Source organism: the organism of the source record quoted next, unplaced genomic scaffold, assembly GCF_019419815.1.
Source record: "Pyrus x bretschneideri cultivar Hongxiangsu unplaced genomic scaffold, Pyrus_bretschneideri_v1 Contig40, whole genome shotgun sequence".
NCBI classification, from domain to species: domain Eukaryota; kingdom Viridiplantae; phylum Streptophyta; class Magnoliopsida; order Rosales; family Rosaceae; genus Pyrus; species Pyrus x bretschneideri.
This window is the reverse complement of record NW_025999724.1, coordinates 2,123,047-2,148,167: the sequence shown is the minus strand read 5'-3', so window position 1 is coordinate 2,148,167 and position 25,121 is coordinate 2,123,047. Positions and strand designations below refer to the sequence as shown.

Below are 25,121 nucleotides of genomic sequence, written 5' to 3'. Positions count from 1 at the left end.
GCACCTAGGCGGGACCTGTGTATTTTTTAGTTTTTGTTATTAAATTTATATAACATATAAATATGTGTCTACTGATACCTTAAAAAAAATACTTATATTATGAAACATAAAAATTATAAAGTATTACAATTTGTTGAAAACATGGATATCTTGAATGGACATTGGTAGAGTGGAACACACATAGTCGTAGAGAGAATTTGAGTTTCCATTTTATGTCCGAGAGAGTGAGTCATGACTTTGAGTCATTGAATAAAACCTAAACAGTCACTTAGCCCACCTGGTCCCGCTTAACCCCTCCTAGGCATGCTTAGACGTCCTACCCGATATTTTAAAGGCCTAAGAATTAATCATGATGGTTGCCAGTTGCCTAGCAACTAGGTGACCACCTTTTAGAACAATGCTCAAAATATATACAAATATAAGAAGAAGAAAAAACACTTAAGTGGAGTGCAAAATGAATTTTTTTGGTGTGTTAATAATGCCAGCCTAATATTTTTTTTTTCTTTTTTGGAGTTATCATTGACAATCTATAAAGTCATTATGCACTCTAAATACATACGACTATAAAAAAGTGCAAAATAACTTTTTACAAAGTTTCAATAACGCCCCCTAATATTTTAACAACACCGTATTTTTCTTTTTGAATTCTTATATAGCGAGACTTAAATTTATAATTTATTTTAGGGTGGTATTATCTACACACCCATATTTACTTTTCATACCCTCTTTATCTGTCATTTTATTTTCTTCAATTAATTCGATCCGACGGTCAAAACTGAGAAGAATGTGTATAAATTATAATGATCCTTTGAACGATCAAAGAAGGCTTGGCGTTGAGGTTAGCAGGAGGTCTTCAAATTTTTATCTTGAGAATGATTTACTCCAAATTACATCATCGTTACTTGAGCCCTACATAAATATTGTTTTCTGTAGGGCATTTTTTGGAAGACGCTGAATCTTTATTGCATGTGAGCACTGTAGCCGTGGCCAAGCCAGTGATATGGCTCAACCCTTAGGAGGCAGATTTTCCACCTACTTTTCACAATTTCACAATTATTTTAACATTCAACATTTCCATAATGCATATCATAATATAACCTCAATTCAAGATTAATCTGAGACTTAATCAAGTGCTCATCCTCAAAGCTATAACATGAATACGATATTTTAACATTTTCCTACTATCATTCAATTCAATTCATTGTAATTCACATTATATACTTTCCATATAAATTCCTCATTATTCATAGAACTTATGAAATAATGCAATATCAAGGAAATTCATAATTTACATCCACAAATTCAATAATTTCTCACATTGTAGGGTACTGATCATTTGCCCTAAAACCATTTGTAACGCCTCACCCTGAAATATTTATTTAGGAAAATAATATCGGTGATAGTCCCAAACTAAACTCTTGTTTATTTAAACTACCATTAATCACCATTCTTTACTTCAATTTCTTAATCCCTCACAAAAACTTTAAACAACATTCATTTACCAAAAATAAGGTGAAACCTCAAATTAGTCACCAAATTTCTTTCCTTTTTCAATTTCTCAACAAAAGCTTATCCCAACCATTTAAGGCTACATCTAACACTGTTAGACTGCCTACATACCCTTGAGTGGGATCAAGTCTTTCGTAGTTCATCTTTCCACTTTATAACTCATTTCTAAAAACATTTAAGTGACTAACAATCACTAACTAGGTTCAAACAAAGGAATCGCACCAAATGCATATCAAATATGGATTCATAATATCGAAATTAGCTTAAAAATATGACATTGGCTCACTAGCCACATGCTGCCACAGGTGGCGGTCGGCCATCTCAACTCGCCAGAAAATTCAACTATCTCCAAAAATCACCAAATTTGACAGAAATATAGATCTCAATGAGTGGAGCAAGTTTTATACCTATGAGTAAGGCCAATTTGGCCTGGAAAAGCTCCAATTTCCCTCTAACCCGCCAAAAACCCTTTAAATTGGCAACTTTGATTCGTCACCTCCGGTGCTCCGCCGCCCCCAAACTTGTTTGGGCTTTGTTCTTAAGGTTAGGGGGAGCCTATTGGTGATGGTGGTGGTTGGATGTACTACTTTCAGAAATGGCGGATCGCCTTCATGGAACCATCGCACCCATCGGTGCGATTTTTCATGTACCCAAGCCAAATTCCATCAATTTTTGGATGAAATCAGTAGAGGGAAGAATAGGAAATGTTTTCCAGGTGGTGAGAGGCTTCAAATCGCTGGAGATTGACCGGGAAACCGCCGGAATTCATGGCCTCCACTGGCCAAGTCGCACGAGTCAAGAGACCTAGTTCCCCCCCTCATTTTCTCTTTCTCTCCTTTCCCTCCTTTTCTCCCCCTTTGATTGGTCCCTCTCCTTTTCTCCCCATTTGATTGGTCCCTCCCTTTCCTCCCCCTTTTGATTGGTCCACCCCCTCAGTTTCTCTCATTTCCTCTCCATCACAGCCACACAAGTGGCACATCTATTACAAAAATATCTCTGACTTTCAACATTAATAACTTCTTCGTTATATTTTTGTTTCACGAACGGTTTGGGCCTACGCGTTCGTGAGATCGAGTTCTATTCAAATATATAAATTGTGACCTCGAAGTGTCTACGGATTTTAGAGTATTAATTTCCAAACTTCAAACTTTGTAACTCGTTTAATTTAAAACTCAATTCACATAAATTAATATAAATTTTCGAAAAATAATATAAAATCTCAATAATACCAATATGTAAATTATAATAATATTCAGTAAAAATATTTTAAAATTCCTCAATTAAATTTTTCATAACCATAAATCTATTTATTTTTTATTTTCTTCACATATTCATATATTTAAATTTTCAGGGTATTACAAATGGTCACTGGGTGGGTCAAATGGGTGGTCATCCAATGGGTCAGATGATCTATGGTCATCCAAGAGATGTAGGGATGGGCAAAATACCCATGAGTTTGGGTAACCGCGGTTATCCACCTATTTAAAGTTCACGGTTACGGTTATGGGTAACCGTTTAGATGAACAAACGGTTATGGGTATAACCATTTATCCGTGAAATTTAAATGGACGGTTATGGGTATTACTCGCGGTTATAACGGGTATCCATCAGTTATGAGAATTACCCGCAGTTATAACGGGTATCCATCTACCTATTTAATTTAATATATGTAAAATTAAAAATCCTAAATTTTCAATCTCTCCGCGTCTCAAACGCCCCGTCCCCCTCTCATCTCTCCTTCTTCGCTGCCCTCTCTCTCATCTCCGCCGCTCATCTATTAAATTAACAAATTTCTGTAATTAATCCTTTACAAGCATTGACATGCGAGAAGTTGTGTATATAAATATTCTTGCTATAATTAGCTCCTCCAAAGTGATTAACGACCGCCCAACCTTCAATCTGTCTCTCAGGGAAAAAGATAATTATGACTTCAGGTATGTTTCTTTTGTGCTGGCTTTAGTTCTTATATGTTTTTCTTCTTTTCTTATGTTTGCATCTGTTGAAGATACAAAATAGCTAGGGTTCTGCATATATATATATATATTGGGGGCTTAGGATCAATTACTTATTGCATAAAACTATGTTTAGAAACGGGGACATATCTCCTTCTTCACTATTATAATTAAAGATTTGCTTGGTTGCAGCAGAAAAATATCGCTCGTAAACTATTATTTCAATTATTTGAATTGTATGAGGACTTAAATTATTAAAATAGGAAAATGCATGTTAAAATGTACCTATAAGTGTGTTTAATTGTCAAAATACGAAAATTATGACAAATTTTTCTTTTGTAATTTTCAAATTGTTCAAAAAAAAATGTAGACGGGTGAAAAAATGGGTAAAAGGGTAAAAAAAGATAAACGGGTTCAAAAACGGGTAAACGGTTATGGTTATGGGTAAATGATTATGCTTAAATGGGTATACGGTTATGGATATGGTTAACCGTTTATGCAATTACCCAACGGATAAACGGTTATGCAGATATGAACATAAAAGGTTATGGATAAATAATCACGGTTACCCACCCATCATAACCATTGCCCATCCCTAGATAGATGATAGATTTGATCACCCTCAAATCCTACAACAACGACAACATTTTAGTTCTATCTTCGATGATGATAACCCTAATGGTTGTAGCATCGTGTGAAAAACATTTTATGTTTGCTCTTCTAGGATGTTTGTCTTCTGGGGCGAAACCTAGAGTTTTATAATGATTTTACTTTTGATCTTCTAGGAGTCTTGCCTTTCTAGGGCTAATGCTGAGTTTCCTAGTATTGCTTATGTTAGTTGGTATTGGTAATAATAATTTATTTTCTTGTTTTTTAGTACGTCAACGCCACAATATGTGTTATCTTTATGTTGATTTAAGTAATAATCCTTACAATCTGACCTAATAAAATACATCAAAAGTTTATAAAGAAAAAAAAAACACAAAAACATCATCATCTCACAAAGTTTAACCTTCTAGAAAACTAGTTCATTGTAGGGAGTTTTAACGAAAAACCTACGGTATTGTTTACTTTAACGAAAAATCACATTTTTATATTAAAAAATCAATACTGATACTATTCACTTTACCCTTTATTTTATTATTATCATTAAAACTCAAAATTTTCAAACTTTTTTCATTAATTTTCCTTTAATTGTAAGGGTTTTTATCAGAAGTTGTCCCTTATGTTTTGTCAACTCATTAGTATGGTCATTTATATTTCAAACTCATTAGTTTGATTTTTACGTTTCAAAACTCATCAATGCAATCTTGTATCAATTATTCCACTCATCAATGTGTCCTTGACATCCAACTTCGTAAGAAAACTGTCAGTTTGCTTGCATTCTTCAGACACCCGTCTTTTTTACTGTCACGGCTGATGTGGGCTTTTTGACTTTTTTGACATTTGTCATTTTCTAACCATAAATGACTATTTGCGATAAAAATTTCGAATCTTAATTAGCCCAAGACTCACAACTGAAGCCTATACAACTATGATCTATCTCTCTTACCATGTAACTCAATCACTCAATCACCAGATAAGACCGAGAAACTAGTTATCATGTACGATCAGTAATATGACAAATTTTCTCCACTTGGAAGGGTACATGCAATTGTAAATGGAGCTGCACTCACCAAACAGTGCTTTCGGCTTGATAACGGAAGAAAATCATGGGGGAGATGAATCTAGTGATACAGCTTCAAATTGGTGACCTGGATTTCCAACATTTCCGGGTACGCCAAGCAAAACGAAACACCCACAAAAAATAATACATTATAATCTTATAAACCAATTCACTCCGAACACAAAACGTGATTCATATTCCACAATGCTCCCCTCCAAATGTAGCTTAACTTGCGACATTCAGTTTCAATCCTGTGTAATCAGACGAAGAAAAGCGAACATTAAAGCCAGCTTTTAGTTCATTTGAAAGGAAAGTAAAAGACAGATACGTGGTGAATAAATGAGAGACTCGAAACTCAATAATCGGGAAGATCACGTGATAGTGTTCTCAAATCATCAGATGAATTTAGTCGCAGGAGATGTTAGTTGTAGCTTACCTGATTTGTTCATACTGCCAATTTTGGGTCGACTGTTCCTGATGCATTGCCTTCTCCTGTAAGAACTTGGTCTGGATCCTGGAAAAAGAAAATCAATCGGGGGTTAAATTAAAAAATAAAAAGCAAATGCGAGGTAAAGTTTGTAAATCCTGATAATTACCTCCATTCCCCATTTGATGTAATCCGGGGACTCACAGGCCTTATATTCATCAACCAAACTCTCTAATATTTCTCTTGATTCGTCAAACTCCGAAAGGTCATTCTCCTGTCCATGTTTCATGTCATAGTTATATCAGACACAAAAAATTACGGACATCTATAAAGTGGGAACACCAGAAAAGGTTTTCCATTCATCACCGATGATGCCAACAAATTAAAAAAAAAATGAGGGCAAAAACACGAAAGGCATGCTTCTTCGCTAATTAGTTAACTACATGGAGTATGCATATGACAATATTGCTGAAGCAGATCAATATGCAAACCGTATCTGAAGTAATAATGACAGTTGCTGGGCTGGCAACTTACAGCAAACATTGGGAACTTCCGATAGTTGTCAAGAAAGGCTTGCTTCTTCCGTAACAATGAGTACTGGCTCAAACACTTACTGAAGAGGTGGCGAATACTAGTATGGCTTGCCAGCATAAGACCACTGACCTAAAAAGAAGAAACATACAAACAACCATTATCAAAATTAGGTCATACTTTAAATAAAAACATATGAGTCCAAATCCAAAATTATCGATCAGATCAACATAAAAATCAGACAATGGAGAGAAGCTATGATAAGAATTAGATCCCCACCCTATGGGCAGTCTGCACATATGGAGATTTTCTAGACAAAGCAACCTACACAGAAAAGAAGAAAGTGAAAGATTAAATATCCAGACAGTTCTGAAATAATTGGATTCATCTCATATTTACTTTATTTTACTGCATAAAAACACCTGAATGCTTGCGGGTCCCCATTCAATAAAGTTAACAAGCTTTCTTTCACGTATCCTCTGCAAACTTTCATGAACCTGATTACAGAGAAAAATGCACAAATAAACCACTTTGAAAACAAAAGAAAACATTAGAGGAGGGACCAATGTGTTGAACATCCAATACTCAGAAAGAATTCATTTCCAAAAAAATCCAAGACAACACTACAGTATTAAGAGAATAGGCCAAAACTAAGCAGATATATAGGATAATCATTTTACAACAATTCCATTTCAACTTTCTGAATGTAAAATATGATAATGATATAAGTATTGCTTATTTTTCATCAATATAGAACTGTAAGATTGCCCTTCATGTTGCTCTATTAATATGGCTATTTAACGACCTGAGTAGGGTCCACTTCTCCTTGGATGATGTTTAATATTGAAATGTATTTTGCTTGACTGGCTTCTTTTGTTCGAGCATACGAGGAAACCATGATATTTTTCGTCTGCAAAATGAGATCAATGTCAGAGAATTGTTACTTCTGCTTTTTTGGAAAAGAAAAACAAAGGTAAGACAAGATTCTAACCTGCAGAAGTCTTCTCATAACATCAAGTACGGTGGTTTTGCGAATCACATTAGCCTGTGAAGAGGAGATATCCTTCTAGTTTAGAAGCATAAAATGAAAATTTAAAGTTCGTGACAGCATGAGATGCCAGATCATCTCCCACATTTCTCTCTATCAATTCCCCCTCTATTTAGAAACTTGCCCAGGCATGTGCCCCAACATACATAAGTTCTTGGATGTATCTATAAATACACACAAAGACATATATATATGGGAAAAACTAGCTTGCGCGATTGATTACCTGGCGCTCAACTGTGAGCGGTGTATATCCTGTCATTAGAAAATGGCATCTTGGTGTTGGAATTAAAGATGCAAGCAGACCAACCAAGTCATTGTTCATGTAACCTGGATATCTCAGAGTGGTTGTACTGGCAGACATTACAGTAGAAACCAAAGAATTTGTTTGGGCAAAGGTGGGATTTGTTAGATGAAGGCGCTCAACAGCAATTCTGTTCAATGCAGTGTTGTCAAGGACCACAACACAGTCTGCATTAAGCGTTAGTCGCTTAAGCGTCAAAAGTGAGTTATACGGCTGGACCACCACATCACTTGTTTCCATCTGGTTAGGAAAGACACTGTATGTCTGCACCAGTTTTTTGCTGTATCTATCATTCAATGTCTCCAACAGATAGGAACCCATACCTGCATCGTATATTTTAGTGGAATAAAGAATTGCCCAAGAAGTAAAGTAATTAAGCAGTCGCGAATAAGAAAACCATAGCATTATACTGCAAAGTACACCAGAGTCATTGAAGCAAGATCTTGCCCCAATGGACATGGAGATACTGAGGGTAGCAACTAATTACATTAATGGTTCTTCACACTCCTAAGTGAAGGGGGTGCTATGTATCGCCAGCCTAAATTTTATATCTTGTTTGAAATAGGCAGGACAATCAAATGTTACAATTAATATAATTGACCCAGCAATGCTCTAAGTAGGAACCAATTTGGGAAAAAGTGTTAATTAAACCATGAAACGAAAAAAAACATCGGGTACGGTATAAAAAAAAATGCAAAGAAACCTGAGCCAGTTCCTCCAGCAATTGAATGGCATAGAACAAATCCTTCAAGACTATCACTCCCATCCGCTTCTCTATCAATCATGTCCATTATAGCCTCTTCAACACCCTTCCCCTGATCAGTATTCACAACGATTTCAGTGCATTTATATGCAATTGAAGCATAAAGCTTCGTTACCATGAAATTACATTACAGGACCTCAAAAGTAACTTCCACACAAACCTGATCGTATCCACTGGCCCAATTATTTCCTGCACCGCCACCATGATCTGAAACAAAGATGTTTTCATGATTGTAGAGATTTCGATATTCGCTGTTTTGAATCCCATTAATCACTCTGGGCTCCAGATCGATCAACAAAGCTCGTGGTATATAATGCTGATCATCAGCTTGGTAGAAAAACACATCTTTCCGGTCGCCTCCCTGGTGCATTTCAAATTTTCAAAACATAATCACAGACATCTTTATCAAGAGCAAGACTTTTCTGACTAGCAGTTGATAAGGTTGCTATAGTGCCTACTGCCTATACCATCACAATTCACAAAGCCAATGCATAATTCCTCATTGCTACCCAAATTGACAAGAAGACCATTAATTTCCCACCAATTCTTAATCCACATTATCGAAGTGATCGAAATCAATGACTTAGTCAGGACAATATACCGTCACAATATAATCTCTATTAAACTGAAATTCTTCATCATTTTACGGTACCTCTGAAAACATTATTTACGCCCTAATTGAGCTTCAATTGTCCTAAACAATTATAAATTTGATTTTTTTTTCCCTCCACCATAATTTTCTCAGCAATTCCTTGAGAGCTTGCACACATTCAAACCCACACAATTAAGGCGAAATTAAACAAATTTTCGACTCAAAATTCCATTTCTTTCTTTGCCAGGGCAGTATTTTCTCGGAAACCAAACAAGCAGTTAAGACGCAGAGAGGAAAAGAGAGTAGAGAGTCAGAAAGTGAGTGGGAGTGGGAGGAGGGACCTGAGTGGCAAAGTCCTCGAGAATGCCTTCCTTGCTGATTCCGTGCTCGAGGCAGAGCTGCTTCCAGAACTCCATTCCGATCTGGTTCCCGCATTGTCCCACCTGCAACGTGATGATCTCTCGAGGCATTTTCCCTCACTTTCTCGGAAAAACTAGGGTTTCTCAGGTGAGTGTTATCAACTGATCGCTACTTCAAGGTCCAACGCGCCTTTTGTTGCCAATTCATTTTTAATTTTATTTTGTTGTGGGTAGCAATTTTTTTGGTCAACTGAAATTCCCAAAATAACCTGTACAACAGCCCAAAGTTTTTATTTACTTTTATTTATATATTCAAATTCGTAATTGACGAAATTTGAACTTTATGACTTCTAACTTATATTATTGGTTAAAAATAATTGTCCTCTCGGCTGGAAGGTTATTTTTGAGAGAGACTCTAGCTTGGTGCTCACGGCAATGAAGGATCAAGGGGAAGATTGCTCATCCTTAGGTCTTGTAATAAACAATGTTAGTTTCTTCCTCAGAGGGATGGCTTACTTGAGGTTTACCCATGTGCAGCGGGAGGGTAATTCTACAGCTCACCGCCTTGCTCGTATTGGTATTAGGAGTTCTCAAGAGTTTATGTGGTTTGAGGAGCCTTTGAATTTACTCCAAGATGTTTCAGTTAAGGAAGGAATGTAATTTCTTTATTGTTCATCTGATGATAGGTTATATTGTTGTGTGGGACACTCTTTTTCCCTTCGACCGGGTTGAAATTCCCAACAAAGTTTTTATCGAAATCCAGCATGTACACTATTCTTAGGTTGTATGTAGCCACGCGCACAATTCAATGCACATGGCAGAAATTCTGATCAATTCAGTGATACTGATCAGCAATGAGCCCACTTATTTTGGGCTTTGTGTCAAAAGATATACTAGGTTCCTGTGCGTTCAAGCTTAAGTGTTCGTCTTACTTTTTCTGCTTAATGCCACTCAACAAGTTTTGACTTTTTGCATTTCATATGCTTAAGGTTAAGGGATAGGGAATTAAATCCTCTCCGAGGCAATGTTTCAGGATCTTATTAACTGGACAACATAGGCCGTTGAATTTTGTTCCAATGGCTACAAACGCACCCATAGTGTTTAGTTTACCTTCAGAAACTGGAAACCTAATGTTCAAAAAGTCTCTAGTACTGCTGTAAATTGAAACTGCTGCAAATTGAAGATTCAGTTAAACATGATAATCTACATATCATAGCTCAAACAAAAATACCCAGACCATGGAATCAAGCAAATAAACATCACGCAGATTAACTAGATTAATTATTAAAGTACAACTACACCTTCACCTTTACATTCAGCACATAACTAAAAGCAATAGGGACCAACATAATTAACAAAATTAAACACACCTAAAACACAGCATAATTAGCATTATTGATTTCCCATACTACTGTTACTATAAAACGTACATATATATCTAGTTAGGCCACAGGAACGCTCCTATGGAAAACTGCCTCTTGTGTTGAACATCCCCAGTGATCGGCAGACCATACTCTCGAAGCAAGCAGTCAAGCTTCCACTCCGGCATGGTCTCATAGTCGGACTTAGTGTACCGCGGATAGTGCAGAGGCATCTGAAAGTATCCGCAGTGCTCTCCCTTGTGTTGTCCGTTGGCTGCACCACCGGTCGTTGATCGCGCCCTAGCCACCGATTCCAGGCCTCCTCCACTCATAGCTAGGGTTAGCTTGCTTGTGTCTGTGTTTCGTTTCGTGGTTAGTTAGGGTTGTGGGACTTGAGGAGGTGGTAGCTATTTATAGAGATTCTGATGTGAAAACCAGAGAAAGGAATAATATTGTTTGCTGTGTATGTACGAAGCAAAGCACTGTCGAGGCTGTGACATAAATAGTACAATATTACTGAGAAAACAAGGTTCCAATACAAATGTTGGACAGTTAAAACCAAGATTGGGAAGGAATAGTGGGAGAGGTGTCACCCCTCACAAGGTATTTGGTAATTGTTTATTTTGGGAAAGAGACATAAGATATAGACAAGTGCCATAAGGAAAAGGAAATATAGACAAGTGCCATAAGAAAAAGGAAACATCGAGGAATTTTTCATTCGGAGAACATTATTTGATAGGGTAAGAAATTATTTTCCACTTAATCGCTTTTGTATTCTCCAAGAAAACTCCAAATGCATTACGTTTTCTAGGATGTTTATTTTTTCCACCAGGAATTCTAAGTTTTGAGTAACTTCGCGTTTTCCACAGCCCACAGAGTGGAAAAACTGCCTTTACCTGCACCCTCCTTTCCACTCATCAATGATTAAATCATACCGTGTCTAAGTAGAACTTTCAAAATGATAATTAAAGGTTCAAATTAAGTTTATGAAGTACATTGCCTTCAAGTTGTAAACTCAACTGATGTTGTAAGTTTGAGCAATGTTTTTTTAATGGTCCAGACTACTAAGCAGTATGAGAAATAAACAATCAAGATTGAATTAAAGAGATACTATTTTTCCTTACTTCTCAGTCTAATAGATATAAAGCCGGACTACTGGGTAGCCTGGACTATGAAAGACTTAATCTAAGTTTGAGAGGTTCAAACTTTAACATCTTTTGAATTTTGATAAGAGAAGTAGCTCACTGATAATAAGTTGTAAACTCAACTCACGTTCTAAGTTTGAACCTTCAAATACCCGAAATTCATCTTACCTTTGTGACCTTTAGAAAGTAGGTTGTGAGAATTTTACTTTTTCAGTGGTTAGTTAAATTTTACAAATTCATCCAAGCAATCTAACAACTGATCGTAGCTGGTATTGACTTCAATCATGGAATGATTTTTATGGTGTAATAAATTCTCCTACCAAACAAACAAAATAATTTCCAATGTACTTGTGCTCTCCATATATTTCGTGGAGTTGGGCCTTCCAGTGCATCATTATGAATCTGCAATTATTCAGAAATGTTCTCCATTAGAACGATGGTCTACTATAATCTGCAATTATGCAATTATTCGGAGAAGTTATTTATACATGTAACATATTTAAGGGGTCTGATAATGTATGTCCCATTTAATAATACGAATTTTATACAAGATTTAAACCATTGATTTTCGAAATATTTAATGATATGTACCATAAAGGAAAATCTGAAATTTGAGCATTGGAATTGTTAGAAACTAGTGGTGGTTGAAATGAATGCTAACCATAACTGCAATGATTCAGTGCCACTAGAGTTGTGCACATTCAATGCAAAGCATTGATGTGTTTCATTAGTTATTTTCCGACTCCAATGTCCACACATCGATCAGTGTGTGGAGTTTGAGACATGTATGGCTAGATATCTGCCAATAAATTATGAACAACTTACACAATAAAAATACATATTTCTCGTGTGGTATCAACTATTTAATGATGTGTAGACAAAATTTGTAGTTGTGATAAACATTGCAGGCTCATGCAGATTTACTATCAACGTCGTCATTGATATTGTCCTAACTTAATCATCTATTAGTATTACTAGGTGTTGAGTTTTATCATAAAAGACTTATGTTATATTAAAGGTAAAAACTCTCATAAATTGATTATTTTTGTCATATGATTGATGTGGGATCCTATTCTCCAACAAGATATTCTTTTTTTTTAACATAAAATATCATGATAGCGATATACCCGTATAATAGAAATCTTTCTCCCTTCGATTGAGTGGTCGAATGTAAGAGAGCATTCAATACATAAATGCAAACATACAATTTGTATACAAAAGTAGCTAACTCCATTCATGAAGCATAGACAAGTGGAATAAGCAAGAGATATAGGCCACAGATGGTGCCTTCACCCTCACATCATTCATGTCGGTGGTACCAGTCCGTTCTCGAATTACTATTTACACTACGGTCATGTTTGATCATTGGAATTGGATAGTTTTAGGAGGTAGGATTGGATTGCATTGGTGTTACAAACTTGGTGAAGCACGTGGTGAATTATTTTAATGATCAGGATCTTTGTTTTCAACTCACTACGTTATGAGGTTTAAACCGTCGTCATCTCTTTAGTAAAGATTGGCCTACAATATCAATTGTATTAAACAAAAACCATAAAATTAAATTAAACGCTTATCCTGCCCATTAATATTCAAATCTTGATATTATGGAGCTAGTAACACAACCTTTTCTACCACATGATCAAAGTGATGACCACCACACAACCATTGGCCTCAAACAAGTCAACACCAACCACATTACCCATATAGGTTTTCCGCACATGAAATCATAAATATTGTGTCACATATCACATATATGTCTTGCAACAAGTGAATACGTAATATGGTCCTGATATGGTGTTATGAAGAAGGCCCGCCATATGTTGTAGCATGTAGGTGAAGCAACATAAGAGTCAAACAGGGAATGGGTCGTTAAATTATAGTCAAATTGTAATTTTGGTCTCTAAACTAAAGTTTATGTCTAAAATTAATATCTAAAATATGATAACATATGGAGGTTTAGTCATTGACGTAAATATTGTGAGAATGTCCGTCAAAATTAAGCACGTGACACACATGTTATTAAAAGGGACATATGAGCACTTCTCCAATTTACTCTTTAAAAAGGTCTCACGTGCGTTTTTACATGCTTAATTTTGACAAAAGTTATCATTAAATTGGCATGAAAGATTAATGCTCCACAATTTGTCAAATTTAAATATTAATTGTAATAGATTTTTGGATAAATTACATAAAACTATCTCAATTATTGGGTCAATCACATTTCATACCCCATCTTTAAAACATTTCAATGTCATACATCATCTGACAAATTTGTTACAATTTCATACATTCGTCAATTTGGTTGTCACTTCTTCCGTTAAATAGTGACGTGGCTTGAGACGGGGCCTACTCTCTATTAAAAAATTAATTAAATATTAAAAACTAAAAAAAAATCATTTAATAATTTTTTTTACATGGGGACCCACCCCTTATCCCTCTTACCCTTCTTCCCCGCTCCTGTCCCCAACCCAAAACCAGAACCACCCCAAACCCAGATCCCACCCGTGCCAACATCGCCACCGCCCCCCCCCCCCCCCCACCCTCCCCGACAACTTATCCCACTCCCCCACTCTTCTCTTCCCTCCCCAGAAACAAACAAACTTTGAAACAAAAAAACCCAGAATTTTTTTTGCAGGTGATCGATTTCGCCGATTCCGCCGTCATCCACCCCCCCGGGCCCTCGTGGCACGTCAATGTCGCTCCCCGCCTCCTCTTCCAAATCCTAAACCAAAACCCAGAAAAACTCGATCGAACCTGCTCTCCTTCGACCCCAGAACCCAAGCACAGTTGTCTCCCGTCCCCTAAGCGAAAACCCACAAACCCTTGATCAAAGCCTGAAGCTTTCTCCGAAACAGGCGAATTCGAAATTTAGGGTTAGGATTTGAGTGGAATTAGGGTATTTTGTTTAAAATTGGTTACATGGATTAATTTGGTGAGGGTGATGGGTGTGTAGGAGGAGGGGGGGGGGAGGGGGAAGAGCGCCATAAGACGGAGGTGGAGATGGAGGAAGAGAGGGCGGTAAAGGTTTCTAGTTTTAGCATTAAAGGAAGGTTGGGGGGACACGGTTGGATGGGGAAGAAACGGTGAGGGAGATAAGTGGTGGGTCCCCCATGCAAAAAAAAATATTTTAATTTTTTAGTTTTTAATATTTAATTAATTTTTTAATAGAGAATGGGTCACGTTTCAAGCCGCGTCACTATTTAATGGAAGAATTGACAGACAAACTGACGGAATGTATAAAATTGTAAAAAATTCATAAGATAAGGTATGATATTGAAATGTTTTAAAGAAGGGGTATGAACTTATGATTGGCCCAATAGTTGAGGTGGTTTTATGTAATTTACCCTGTATTTTTTTATTTAACGAACCAAAACGGAAGACAGCAACCAATCTACAAATAAGTATGATATTCTTTTTAGATACAACAATATGTTTACATTTATAGATGAGGAAGTATCTAACTCGTCATTAATGAGATTCAAAGCAAAGAATATAAAAAAAGTTCATCACTAGCCAATTAGGAAAAAAAAAAAAAGAAATTTATGGATGGAAAAAACACAAACGGATAATAGAGTAAAAGATGTCTTTAAAATAGGTTATCATATTTTACACCATGAAACCAAAAGCCATTAGACTCCTAAACTCAACACCACCATGGCATGCACGGTTCAAATCCCCTCCGAACAAGAGGAACAGCACTAGGTTCACTCTTCAAAAATCCAAGCAAGTGGTTTTAAGATTGGGAAATGATTTCCGCACGGTGCATGCATTATCCTTCCTGTTTGTGTTTGTTTCGTCATTCACCACTGATTTACTCAGTCATGTGGCTGGAAACGATTGGAAAAGTAAACTAGTTACGAATTTAATTGCTTTATTATTATGAAATGCTATTTTGGTATTTTTGTTTTGGAGTTTTCTTGGGTCACGTATCACGTCTTATAAGGTCTGGTTTGATAGTTATAATTGTATTAGAACGAACTTAATAACTCTCTAAATTCAGTATACATTAACGTTATTTATTTTATTATATTTAAAAAGAAATTCAGTTATAACGGTTAACACACTTTCTAAATTGAGAAACGGAGACATCGAAGCTGGCGGGAAATCTTGGAAGGACAACCGCACACAAACAACACTTAACATTCCCAAAATTCTTCACTTTCTAACCAAATCCAAAATTTTCCAGGAAAATCTCATTGTTTTCTTACTGATCTGCTAGGCACGATTCGACTTTTCGCTCTGGAGTACAATTTTTCTTACCCCTTTTTTTGAGTTATTTTAACTGTATTCCACGTACTGGGTACTCTCTTTTAACTATCAGCCGGATTTGGCTGGAAGAATAATTCAAGTTTGATAATCTGGCTTTCGATTCGATTGGTTGCTGAGAAAACCTAGATGAGTATGTTTGTCTCTGCTGTTTCATCGACAAGATTTGGCAGAAACCCTCATCGTCTTCGATGTCCTTCTTCGCATTGTTGTTCTTGAAGAAGCAAAATTTTTCGGGGTTCCTTGCGGTGCAAGAAAAGACATTTTGCATGTTTGGTGGTTGACATATCCTATTCGATCGAACCATTTTCCCTGGTTAGTCATATAATACCTCGACCATTATCATTGTTTTCTTATTACTTCTTTTTGTTTAATACGTTTGGTTCCATTTCAGGATCTTCGCAGTCGAATCCTGAAATGGAGCAATTTCGAAAGATCGGGGAGGATATGGGAAGTTTAAAGGCCTTAATGGTGTTCCAAGACAACATCCAAATCAATCAGCGGCAGTGCCTTCTGCTGCTCGATATCTTCAGCTCAGCGTACGAATCAATTGCGGAGGAGATGAAACATAATCTTCGGTTTGATGAGAAGCACATGAAATGGAGGGTTCTCGAGCAGCCGCTGAGAGAGCTCCACAGGATATTCAAAGAAGCAGAAGCTTACATTCGACAATGCTTGGAAACCAAGGATTGGTGGGCTAAGGCCATCACTCTCTATCAGAACTCCGATTGCGTTGAGTTTCACATCCATAACCTACTTGCCTGCATGCCAATCGTCATTGAAGCGATTGACATTGCTGGAGAAGTTTCAGGGTGGGATCAGGATGAGATACAGAGGAAGAAAACCGTGTTTGCGGATAAGTACAAAGAAGACTACAGAGATTGGAAACTTTTCAAGTGGAGGTTTGGGAGGCAGTATTTGATTACTCAAGACTTCTGCAATAGGTTTGAATCAGCAAGCAAAGAAGATAGATGGACTCTTCAGCATAAAATCCGCGAAAAGAAACTTTCGGGTTCAACAAAGTACGGGAAACGCCTCATAGATCTCCTTTTCAAAAGCATAGACGGATCAGAGACACAGAATTTGAATGGGAAGCTCCTACCTAGTTCAATCCTGGTAGGGTCTAAGGACTACCAGGTGAGGCGGCGACTTGGGGGTGGAAGTCAGTATAAGGAGATCCTATGGTTGGGTGAAAGCTTTGCCTCAAGACATGTAATTGGAGAAGTAGAAACCTTGTTGCCAGAAATTTCTTCGTTGTCATCGCTTTCCCACCCGAACATAGTGCACTTCCTTTGTGGGTTTACGGATGAGGAAAAGAAAGAGTGTTTTCTCATTATGGAACTCATGAGTAAAGACCTCTGCAGCTACATCAAAGAGATTTGTGGCCCGCGAAAACGTCTTCCATTTTCTCTTCCTGTTGCTATTGATCTGATGCTTCAAATTGCAAGAGGAATGGAATATCTCCACTCGAAGAAAATCTACCACGGAGATTTAAATCCTAGTAATATACTTGTCAAAACACGAGGCATCTCCACAGAAGGTTACTTACAAACCAAGGTTTCAGGTTTCGGTTTAACTTCTGTCAAAAGCCCCACACAGAAAAACACTTCAAATCAGAATGGGAGCCTACCTTTAATCTGGTATGCGCCGGAAGTTCTGGAAGAGCAAGAACAAGGAAAAAGTACTGAGAAAAAGTACTCAGAAAAGTCCGATGTGTATAGCTTCGGGATGGTTTGCTTTGAGCTTCTGACAGGGAAAGTGCCCTTTGAGGACAGTCATCTCCAAGGGGACAAGATGAGCCGAAACATAAGGGCGGGGGAGAGGCCACTGTTCCCATTCTACTCTCTTAGATATGTGACCAACCTCACAAAGAAATGTTGGCATAGTGATCCATACCAACGGCCAAGCTTCTCGTCCATTTGCAGGATTCTTCGCTATATCAAACGGTTCCTTGCAATGAATCCTGATTACAACAGCCAGCTAGACCCACCGGTTCCTATGGTTGATTACTGTGAGATTGAGTCGGGGCTTCTGAAAAAGATTCCTTCTTGGGGGACTTCTGAACCATCACCAATATCACAAATCCCATTCCAAATGTTCGTTTATAGGATCGCAGAGAGAGAAAGAACGTCTTCAAGCCTGAAGGATACTTCAGAATCGGGAAGTGACGGAGCTTCAATCTGTGGGGATGAAATTGTGGTCCCTGCAGATGATTCGTTCCCATCAACACCTGAAAGGAAGAGTTTCTCTTCGCCTGATAGCGTGAAAAAGAAACTTCCATTCTTGAAGAAATCATCAGATGTGAAAGCCAACAGACTATCAGGTTGCCCTAACCACACAACTCATTTGTTCCTGGTTATTTTCAAGACACAAATTAAACACCTACAACTTATTCACAATCATGAAAAAATAAGAAAAGGAGAGTAGTGTAGTATACAGACATGCTATGGTCAATAAGAAAACAGGATTAATTCTTATACGCACATGTGAACTGATGCGATCTTTCTTTCGGTTACACAGGAACACCAAGAGGAAGGTCCAGACCTCCACAGATGACCCCTTGTGGCCGCAGTGTTAGTCTGAGATTAGGTTCAGAAAGCCAGCTGATGGAAATGAGTCCAAGAATACGGAGAACTAAATCCGGACATGTCTCAGATTCTGAGCTCTCCTAGACCTTGACATGTCACACATTGTGTCAACAATTTATCAAAGCTTCCATCTAATTTTCAGTCTGTGGATTTCTCAGACGAACATAAGAGAAGCACTGTTCAAGATAGGAACAGTTTGGCTTGGTCCCGAGAAGTAAAATGTGCTCAAGAACACAAATATCTCTGCTGACGAAAACTCAAATGTACAGAAAGAACTCTATACCAGGAGAGAGACGGAGGAAGAAGAAATTGTTTAAGTCCTGAAAGTAAAGGGCAAGATTTGCAAGAGCATTGGGATTTCATTTCACAGTCAGAACAAGATATACATACACCATGAATGGGCAGAAACTCAGAGATCCTTCGCGATATCTTTACAAAGAGTCGGGTACAAACTTACAAGTTCGAGTCATATAGAGCTTACCTTTAGTACATTACATATAAAATGTGGTAGACCCTTCCAATCATGGTAGCTTGAAGGTTTGCACTCTGTAAAGGAACGATCTATTCAGGGCATCCGTCGAGCATAGGTGCAGGCGAGACTTCAACAGTGATGATATCTGACAAGATATTGCCGCTTAACAGCAAGACAAAAGACAATCAGAAATCATTTCAGCTGGGGGCGAAAAAAGAGATTGTATATATATTTGCAAAGCATTTAGAAGAGGCACAGTTTCTATTAAAATTTAGAGTTCCAAGCATTTAGACTGATATCTGTACATTTAATAATTTCTTTTACAGGTTGATTAGGTTCTATATAACTTGAGAAATTCTTTGATAACGCCGCTCATCTACCCTTGCTAACTTCTGTCCACTTTCATAATTAACTACTCCAGGTAACGCTCTGGGAAATCAGAGGAACCCTTTAGTTAATATACAATGATCTTCAGTAACCCCCAGTTTTGGAGGCAGACCAGCTCAAACATCGCTGCTGTACCCGTGATTACATGAATGTCTGCATTCCATTCCACTCTGACATTAACGAATAGTACAAAAATGTCAGTATCAAGTTATTAACAGGTAGATTGTTTTCTTCATGAAGTTCCCTTGTCACCAGCAGCCCGTTAATTGATATCTTTTACAGTCCTATACGCATCCAGGGAGCGAAGGGTTGGCTCTGTTGAATTTCTGTTCAGTGTAATCTTCAACCTGACCAGGTTCTGCTTCCAGTGCCATCCTAGCAGGACGTACAAATAAAAGAATTATGGAGACAGAAAAGATTCTTTAGATGATCGAGGGCGATTACTTTCAATCACACCATCTGCAATAATTTCAAAGTTCCACTTGAGTTGGCAGCAACAAGTATGTTAGACTTTCTTCTCCAACAGACACTGGAGACAAACTGCCCGCTGTAATCACCAACCTCCCTTCCAGAAACAGGATCAATTGATCCAAATTTGTGCGAAGTGATGGGCATCGGTAGACTTCTGTAGTAACTATAAACCTGTAAAGGGAAAAGCACAGAGAGCGGAACAATTATAATTAGTTAAAATTGGAGCAAGCGTTGGAAGGTTTCTCATTTGTCAGGGATTATTCACTTAGGAACATATCTTTTTGAAAAATCCTACACTACGCAGGCCCTTTGCCATCACATGCTCATTCTAATACAACATGACACGTTAAAGGGTATGGCTAGAGGATGCTTCAAACACCAACCCATTATTGAAAAGTATTAATTCATATCCGGAGGACAAAACTTGAAGATAAACAAATTCGTACCTCATTAGTTTCTGATCCACATGCTATGTATCCATCCGAAACAGATAAACCCACGAAATTCTGAAAAGATAAGATGTGGCGAGTTAGAACTACAGATAAATGCTATGCAAAACATGAAAAATGCTGAGAAAGTCGTATGTCCAGAGTAATTAGCCAACCTTCTCATTAGTGTGACCACTAAATGTTAAGCTGCAGGCATTGGGAGACAATCCGGTTGAGGTAGATTGGTTAAGATCCCAAAGCTTCAGAGTGTTGTCTGTAGATGCAGAAACAAGGGTTTCCGCATCTACAAACTTTACATAGCTAACAGCTTTTCCATGACCAGGTAAAGTGCACCAAGGGATTCTAGTGTTCCGAAGATCATAGCCATAAATTTTGTAATCAGCGGATCCAAAAACCACGAGATTAGAAGAGCAAGCAGAGAACTGAACACAACATACATTGGCAGCATTCTGGATTGTGTCTGTTGATTTTTTCTGCATAAACAGATGAAAAAGTTTCAGAAAGATAATCGAGGTCATGAAGATGAAAATATCTTGCATGGTAAGGTGAAATTCAGAAACATATACGAGAGCATACATCATTAGTGCTCCATAGTTTCACTGTACAGTCATCACTTCCACTAGCAAACTTCTTTGGGTCAGCTTGAGAGAATTCGACACACCAAGCCCTCCTTTGGTGCTCTACATACTGAGAAAATCCTTGCCCAGTAGTTGCATCCCACATCTGAATGAAGGCAAATGAACACGGCATTTTTTATTCGTAAATAAAACAGGATGGTGACTTAAAAGATCGCACAGGCATGCATGATTCGATTTATGTCTGAATTTACATAATTTTACGTGCTATTAGGCAGAAAATTTGTGGTAAAAAACACACACCTGTACGACTCCATCATAATCCGATGAAGCCAGATAGTTCTTAAAATAGTTGTTCCAGCAAACGCAGCTCAGCTTAGATTTGTGTGGCATTTCAACTACAGGATAATGGATATCCAAAGAATTGTCTACAAGCGAATCAAAATCAAAGATCTTGATTTTCTTTGATACTCCAGCAGTAGCAATGTACTCCTCATCACGGTCGAAACTCAAACAGCAAATCACATTGCTAGAGTTTAGAAGATCTCTGTTTCTTGATGTCCCACATACTTCAAACTTGCTAAAGCGAGAAAACTTGGCTAAACCATCAAAAAAGGCTCCAAGCCGATCACCTGATTTCTGGTTGGTGCTTGAATCCTGACTACCATTTCGCACATGAAGCCAACTGTATCGATTGTTTAACACCTCCTTATCAGAGCGTGCTACAGGAGCAGTTTTCTTTAGCCTCATCTGGGATCTTGTGGAAGCATAAGCATCCCCTAACTGGTTGATATTCTTCATCAATTGCGTCTCAATCATATTTGACACTGAAACCTGTTCTCTGTCGCTATGAAATTCCTTGTGTGCTAAGGAAACATCTGAGGATGTTCCTGATAAGGACCTCCCTCCAAACTTGTTTATATCTTCTTCTAAGCATCTTATATCTTCAACTAACTTAGAGGCATGACCTTGCTTCTTGTCTTTTAATGAGCTGAGAAAACCAAGTAATACCTCTGATTCTGCATCAAAATCATCAGCAGATTTTGAGAAATCGTCACAAGAAGCCGATTCTTGTTTTCCACCCATCAGTTCAGACTGCAGGATCTCTCTGCAGCACATCGGAAAATAAGAACTTCAAAATTTGGCCAATTAAACATAAATAAGGGATATACCTTCAGGTCAACATGCACTAAATGATTAATATTGTAATGCTACCAAAGTACCGATTTTTCATACTTATGACAGTTAATAAAAATAGCAGAAGGCAGTAAATTAGAGAACTGCAGATGGTGATACCTAGTTGTTGGACGAGACAAAGGTTCAGGATGGAGAAGCCATAAGCAAAAGCCAGCTCCGAGTGGATTTTGAGAAAGAAAACTTGGTGGCAGAATCCGATCGTGCAAATCCCACATCAATGCGGAATGCACCTCCCATGAGTCACAGAGACACAACAACTGTCATGAACAGGCTAAACAAGTCAAATAACCCGGAGGACAGAACAATTGAAGTCAAAAGCAAAAAATAAACAGTACAAAAAAAGAACTCGTCGAAACAGTGGAAAATATCTTCTCACCTCAAAAAGAAGGACCCCAAGGGCATAGACATTTGAAGAAAGCGTGCAACCTCTCTCACTGAACTCCTCCGGACTGGTATACCACTTTTCTTCCAACTGAACAATTACAGAAGTTGACCCTTGCTGTACTGGAACCAATTTATTTTGGTAGCTCGAATTCATTCGGAACTGGAGTTCACCAAACTCAATTTTTTTTGGACCAGCTATGAAATATTCGTCCTCATTACCTTCACTCATTTTTATCTGTGTTCCACCTAAAATACGTTCAGCATCTGCATCTACATCCTGCTCGGATTGCCTTTTGTTAATCAAATCTCGGTTCACAATACTGATTGGTTCTCTGATGGCTGATGCACCTGTGTATTTAATCTCATTTGATGGCAACAAAATGAAGCGCGATGGTCGTAAGTCTTGCAAGGGAACACCCTGAGAGTGTGCAAAATCAACCAACTCCACAATCTGCCTAAATATGAGCAGCCTTTCAGCTACATCGACTTTGTGACTCCCAGGTTTAAGCCACTCCCTCAAGCTGATCCCATAACTGATAGATTTTGTGCCAGACTGATTTTGCACATGTGAAGAAAGCCGATCATTGTTGGCATTTGCTTTCAACTCTGCATCACTAGCTACCTCAGAACCAATATGGGGCTTTAAATCATTCTGGCCTACAACCTGACTACCAAAACCACCATAAGGTTCTGGAAATTTACTGATTGTTTTTCCCTTTGACATTTCCTTTACAAGTAACTGAGAATTGCTATTTGTAGATTGCGTCTTCAGTCGCTTCTTGGCAATACTAAGCATATTGTTTGACATAATCTTGCTGTCCTCAGCCCTTAAATACGCAGACAGTTTATCCGCCTCCTGCTCAGAGTAATTGCTTGACAATGGCTTCAGACTCCTTACGCGAGGAGACATTTCTCTAAGCTCGCCTCTTACTCTCAACAGATTCTGATCATTGCCAAGTGAAGTAGAATCTCCACGAAAATTCTTACTTCTGAAACCTCGTGCTACTGCCGGATCTGGGTCTTGCCAACATTCTTGACTAGAAGCTGAGTCTGGTTTCCTATAACGTTTCAATTTTAATTCTTCCACCACCTGCCTCATGCCATTTGCAGACCAGCGGGGCTCAAATCCAGATGAAGAAGTTACACATCTACTCAAATCCTTGCCCTCCATTGTGGACACCACCGGTGACTCAGGCAGATTTTGACCCTCCAGTGCTACATTGTGAAAAGGATCAACCTCCTTTGGCTTGAGCTTTTCATTCCTTACTGCTACACGATTTGCAGCCATGTTATCGACGAAGTTCTCAATACCATCCATCTTTCACTTCAATCAATGGAGATTAATAAGTTGTTGTGAAGTGGCCTACTCATGTCACAATAAAAATGAATGAATCAATGACAAGGATCATGAATTAATCCATAAACTCATCTTTTAAATAGGAAGAACATAAAACACATCTCTAATTACCTAAATTAGGAAAAATTAATAGAACAACTAATTCTGGAAAAACAAAGATACCATCTTGGCAACCCAAAAAGAGAGCATAAATTGCCTAAAACCCAAAATTACAATCTCATGAAACAACAGAAAAATAATGAGTTAAATCAAGTTAATCAGCATAATTTAATTTGTAGTTAACATCATCATATCTAGCATCGTTCAAAATAAAATAACACATGCTTCATCAAAGTAGCAACACAGAATCTAAACAAGTTAATCAAATTCCAAACAATATTACAAAAAATTAACCAAAACCCATTAATCTTAATCAGATTTCAAACCAAAAAAGAAAAGGCATTACCATTGAATCAAGCTCCAGACTGTTCAACAATGTCAGCAAGCTAACCCCCTGCAAGCTCAGAACAGAGATGCATAAAAAACTTCTCTCAAATAATTTTTTTTAAAATAAAAACTACAAAAAGTGGAAAATTTATATAAAACTCTAATCTAAAGTCTTTTGCGCGGTAACAGGAGGACCTTGATTAAATTTTATCAAGTTGAACATAATTTGAAAACTTTCTAGTTAATATGATCATGATATCAAATTATATTTTTGTGTATTTTACACTTGAATTTGGAGCTTTTGGTACCTTTTGTGTTGCTTGTTTCGAATTTCAGAGGGGCCTTTTGCAAATTGCAGTCTGTGGCCAAGAAAGCTACAACCACGATACTTTTTCCTCTGCAAAATTTGTGAACGAGACCGATTCGTTAAGTCGGTTGTTTTCTGCGGAGAGGTGTACACAGAAGTGGGCATAGACTTGGGTTTTATTACCGATTGCGACGTGTTGAGAGTTTTTGTGCTCACATGAGCAACTGCGGCAATTAGCTAGTGATGCAAGTAACGTTTTTACCTCCTTTTTCTTTCCCAAATTAGGTCTAACCGTCTTAAGCATGTGACAATTTGTTTTTATCAATGTGGGATGACGTATTCGGAATTGGAACCTTTTAAAACTAAGAACGATGTAAAGTGTGAGTTGTCAATGCAATATGTCTTTATTAGTTTAGTGCTGACAGCTCAACACTTGGAGATATAGACGTAGCATAAGTAAGAATGAACGAGGTAAAAATTCAACAGTATATAAGAAAGGAGAGCAATGTTGTACACCAATGTAGGATGAGGTATTCAAAAATGGAACCTTTTAACATCAAGAATGAGATTTAGTGTAAGTCGTCAAAG

The 25,121-nt window shown here is 37.6% G+C and overlaps 3 protein-coding genes across 5 annotated transcripts; 1 reads left to right on the top strand and 2 right to left on the bottom strand.

The window, feature by feature from the left end:
• Positions 1-5,041: 5,041 nt before the first annotated feature.
• LOC103965888 (tubulin gamma-1 chain) lies at positions 5,042-9,348 on the bottom strand. The gene is made up of 12 exons (XM_009378989.2): positions 9,131-9,348; positions 8,358-8,558; positions 8,138-8,249; positions 7,357-7,757; positions 7,077-7,130; positions 6,891-6,995; positions 6,508-6,582; positions 6,365-6,409; positions 6,089-6,217; positions 5,724-5,828; positions 5,564-5,641; positions 5,042-5,378 (listed from the first exon to the last, which is right to left on the bottom strand). Exons 1-11 carry the CDS (start codon positions 9,257-9,259, stop codon positions 5,573-5,575), a joined length of 1,425 nt encoding a protein of 474 aa, XP_009377264.1. The 5' UTR covers positions 9,260-9,348; the 3' UTR covers positions 5,042-5,378; positions 5,564-5,572.
• A 6,989-nt stretch (positions 9,349-16,337) lies between these two features.
• On the top strand, positions 16,338-19,034 carry LOC103965890 (mitogen-activated protein kinase kinase kinase 7-like). Its single transcript, XM_048566152.1, has 2 exons — positions 16,338-18,243; positions 18,441-19,034. Exons 1-2 carry the CDS (start codon positions 16,338-16,340, stop codon positions 18,590-18,592), a joined length of 2,058 nt encoding a protein of 685 aa, XP_048422109.1. The 3' UTR covers positions 18,593-19,034.
• A 148-nt stretch (positions 19,035-19,182) lies between these two features.
• LOC103965891 (protein SUPPRESSOR OF PHYA-105 1) lies at positions 19,183-24,651 on the bottom strand. Of its 3 annotated transcripts, none has more exons than XM_009378992.3 (9): positions 24,535-24,651; positions 24,246-24,293; positions 22,436-23,806; positions 22,159-22,316; positions 21,166-21,970; positions 20,864-21,010; positions 20,443-20,760; positions 20,285-20,344; positions 19,183-20,009 (listed from the first exon to the last, which is right to left on the bottom strand). In XM_009378992.3, exons 3-9 carry the CDS (start codon positions 23,759-23,761, stop codon positions 19,818-19,820), a joined length of 3,006 nt encoding a protein of 1,001 aa, XP_009377267.2. In that variant the 5' UTR covers positions 23,762-23,806; positions 24,246-24,293; positions 24,535-24,651; the 3' UTR covers positions 19,183-19,817. The 3 variants fall into 3 exon arrangements, with proteins under 3 accessions (XP_009377267.2, XP_048422108.1, XP_018507556.2); XM_048566151.1 differs by lacking the exon at positions 24,535-24,651 and adding an exon at positions 24,422-24,523; XM_018652040.2 differs by lacking the exon at positions 24,535-24,651 and having other exon boundaries at positions 24,246-24,526.
• Positions 24,652-25,121: the final 470 nt, after the last annotated feature.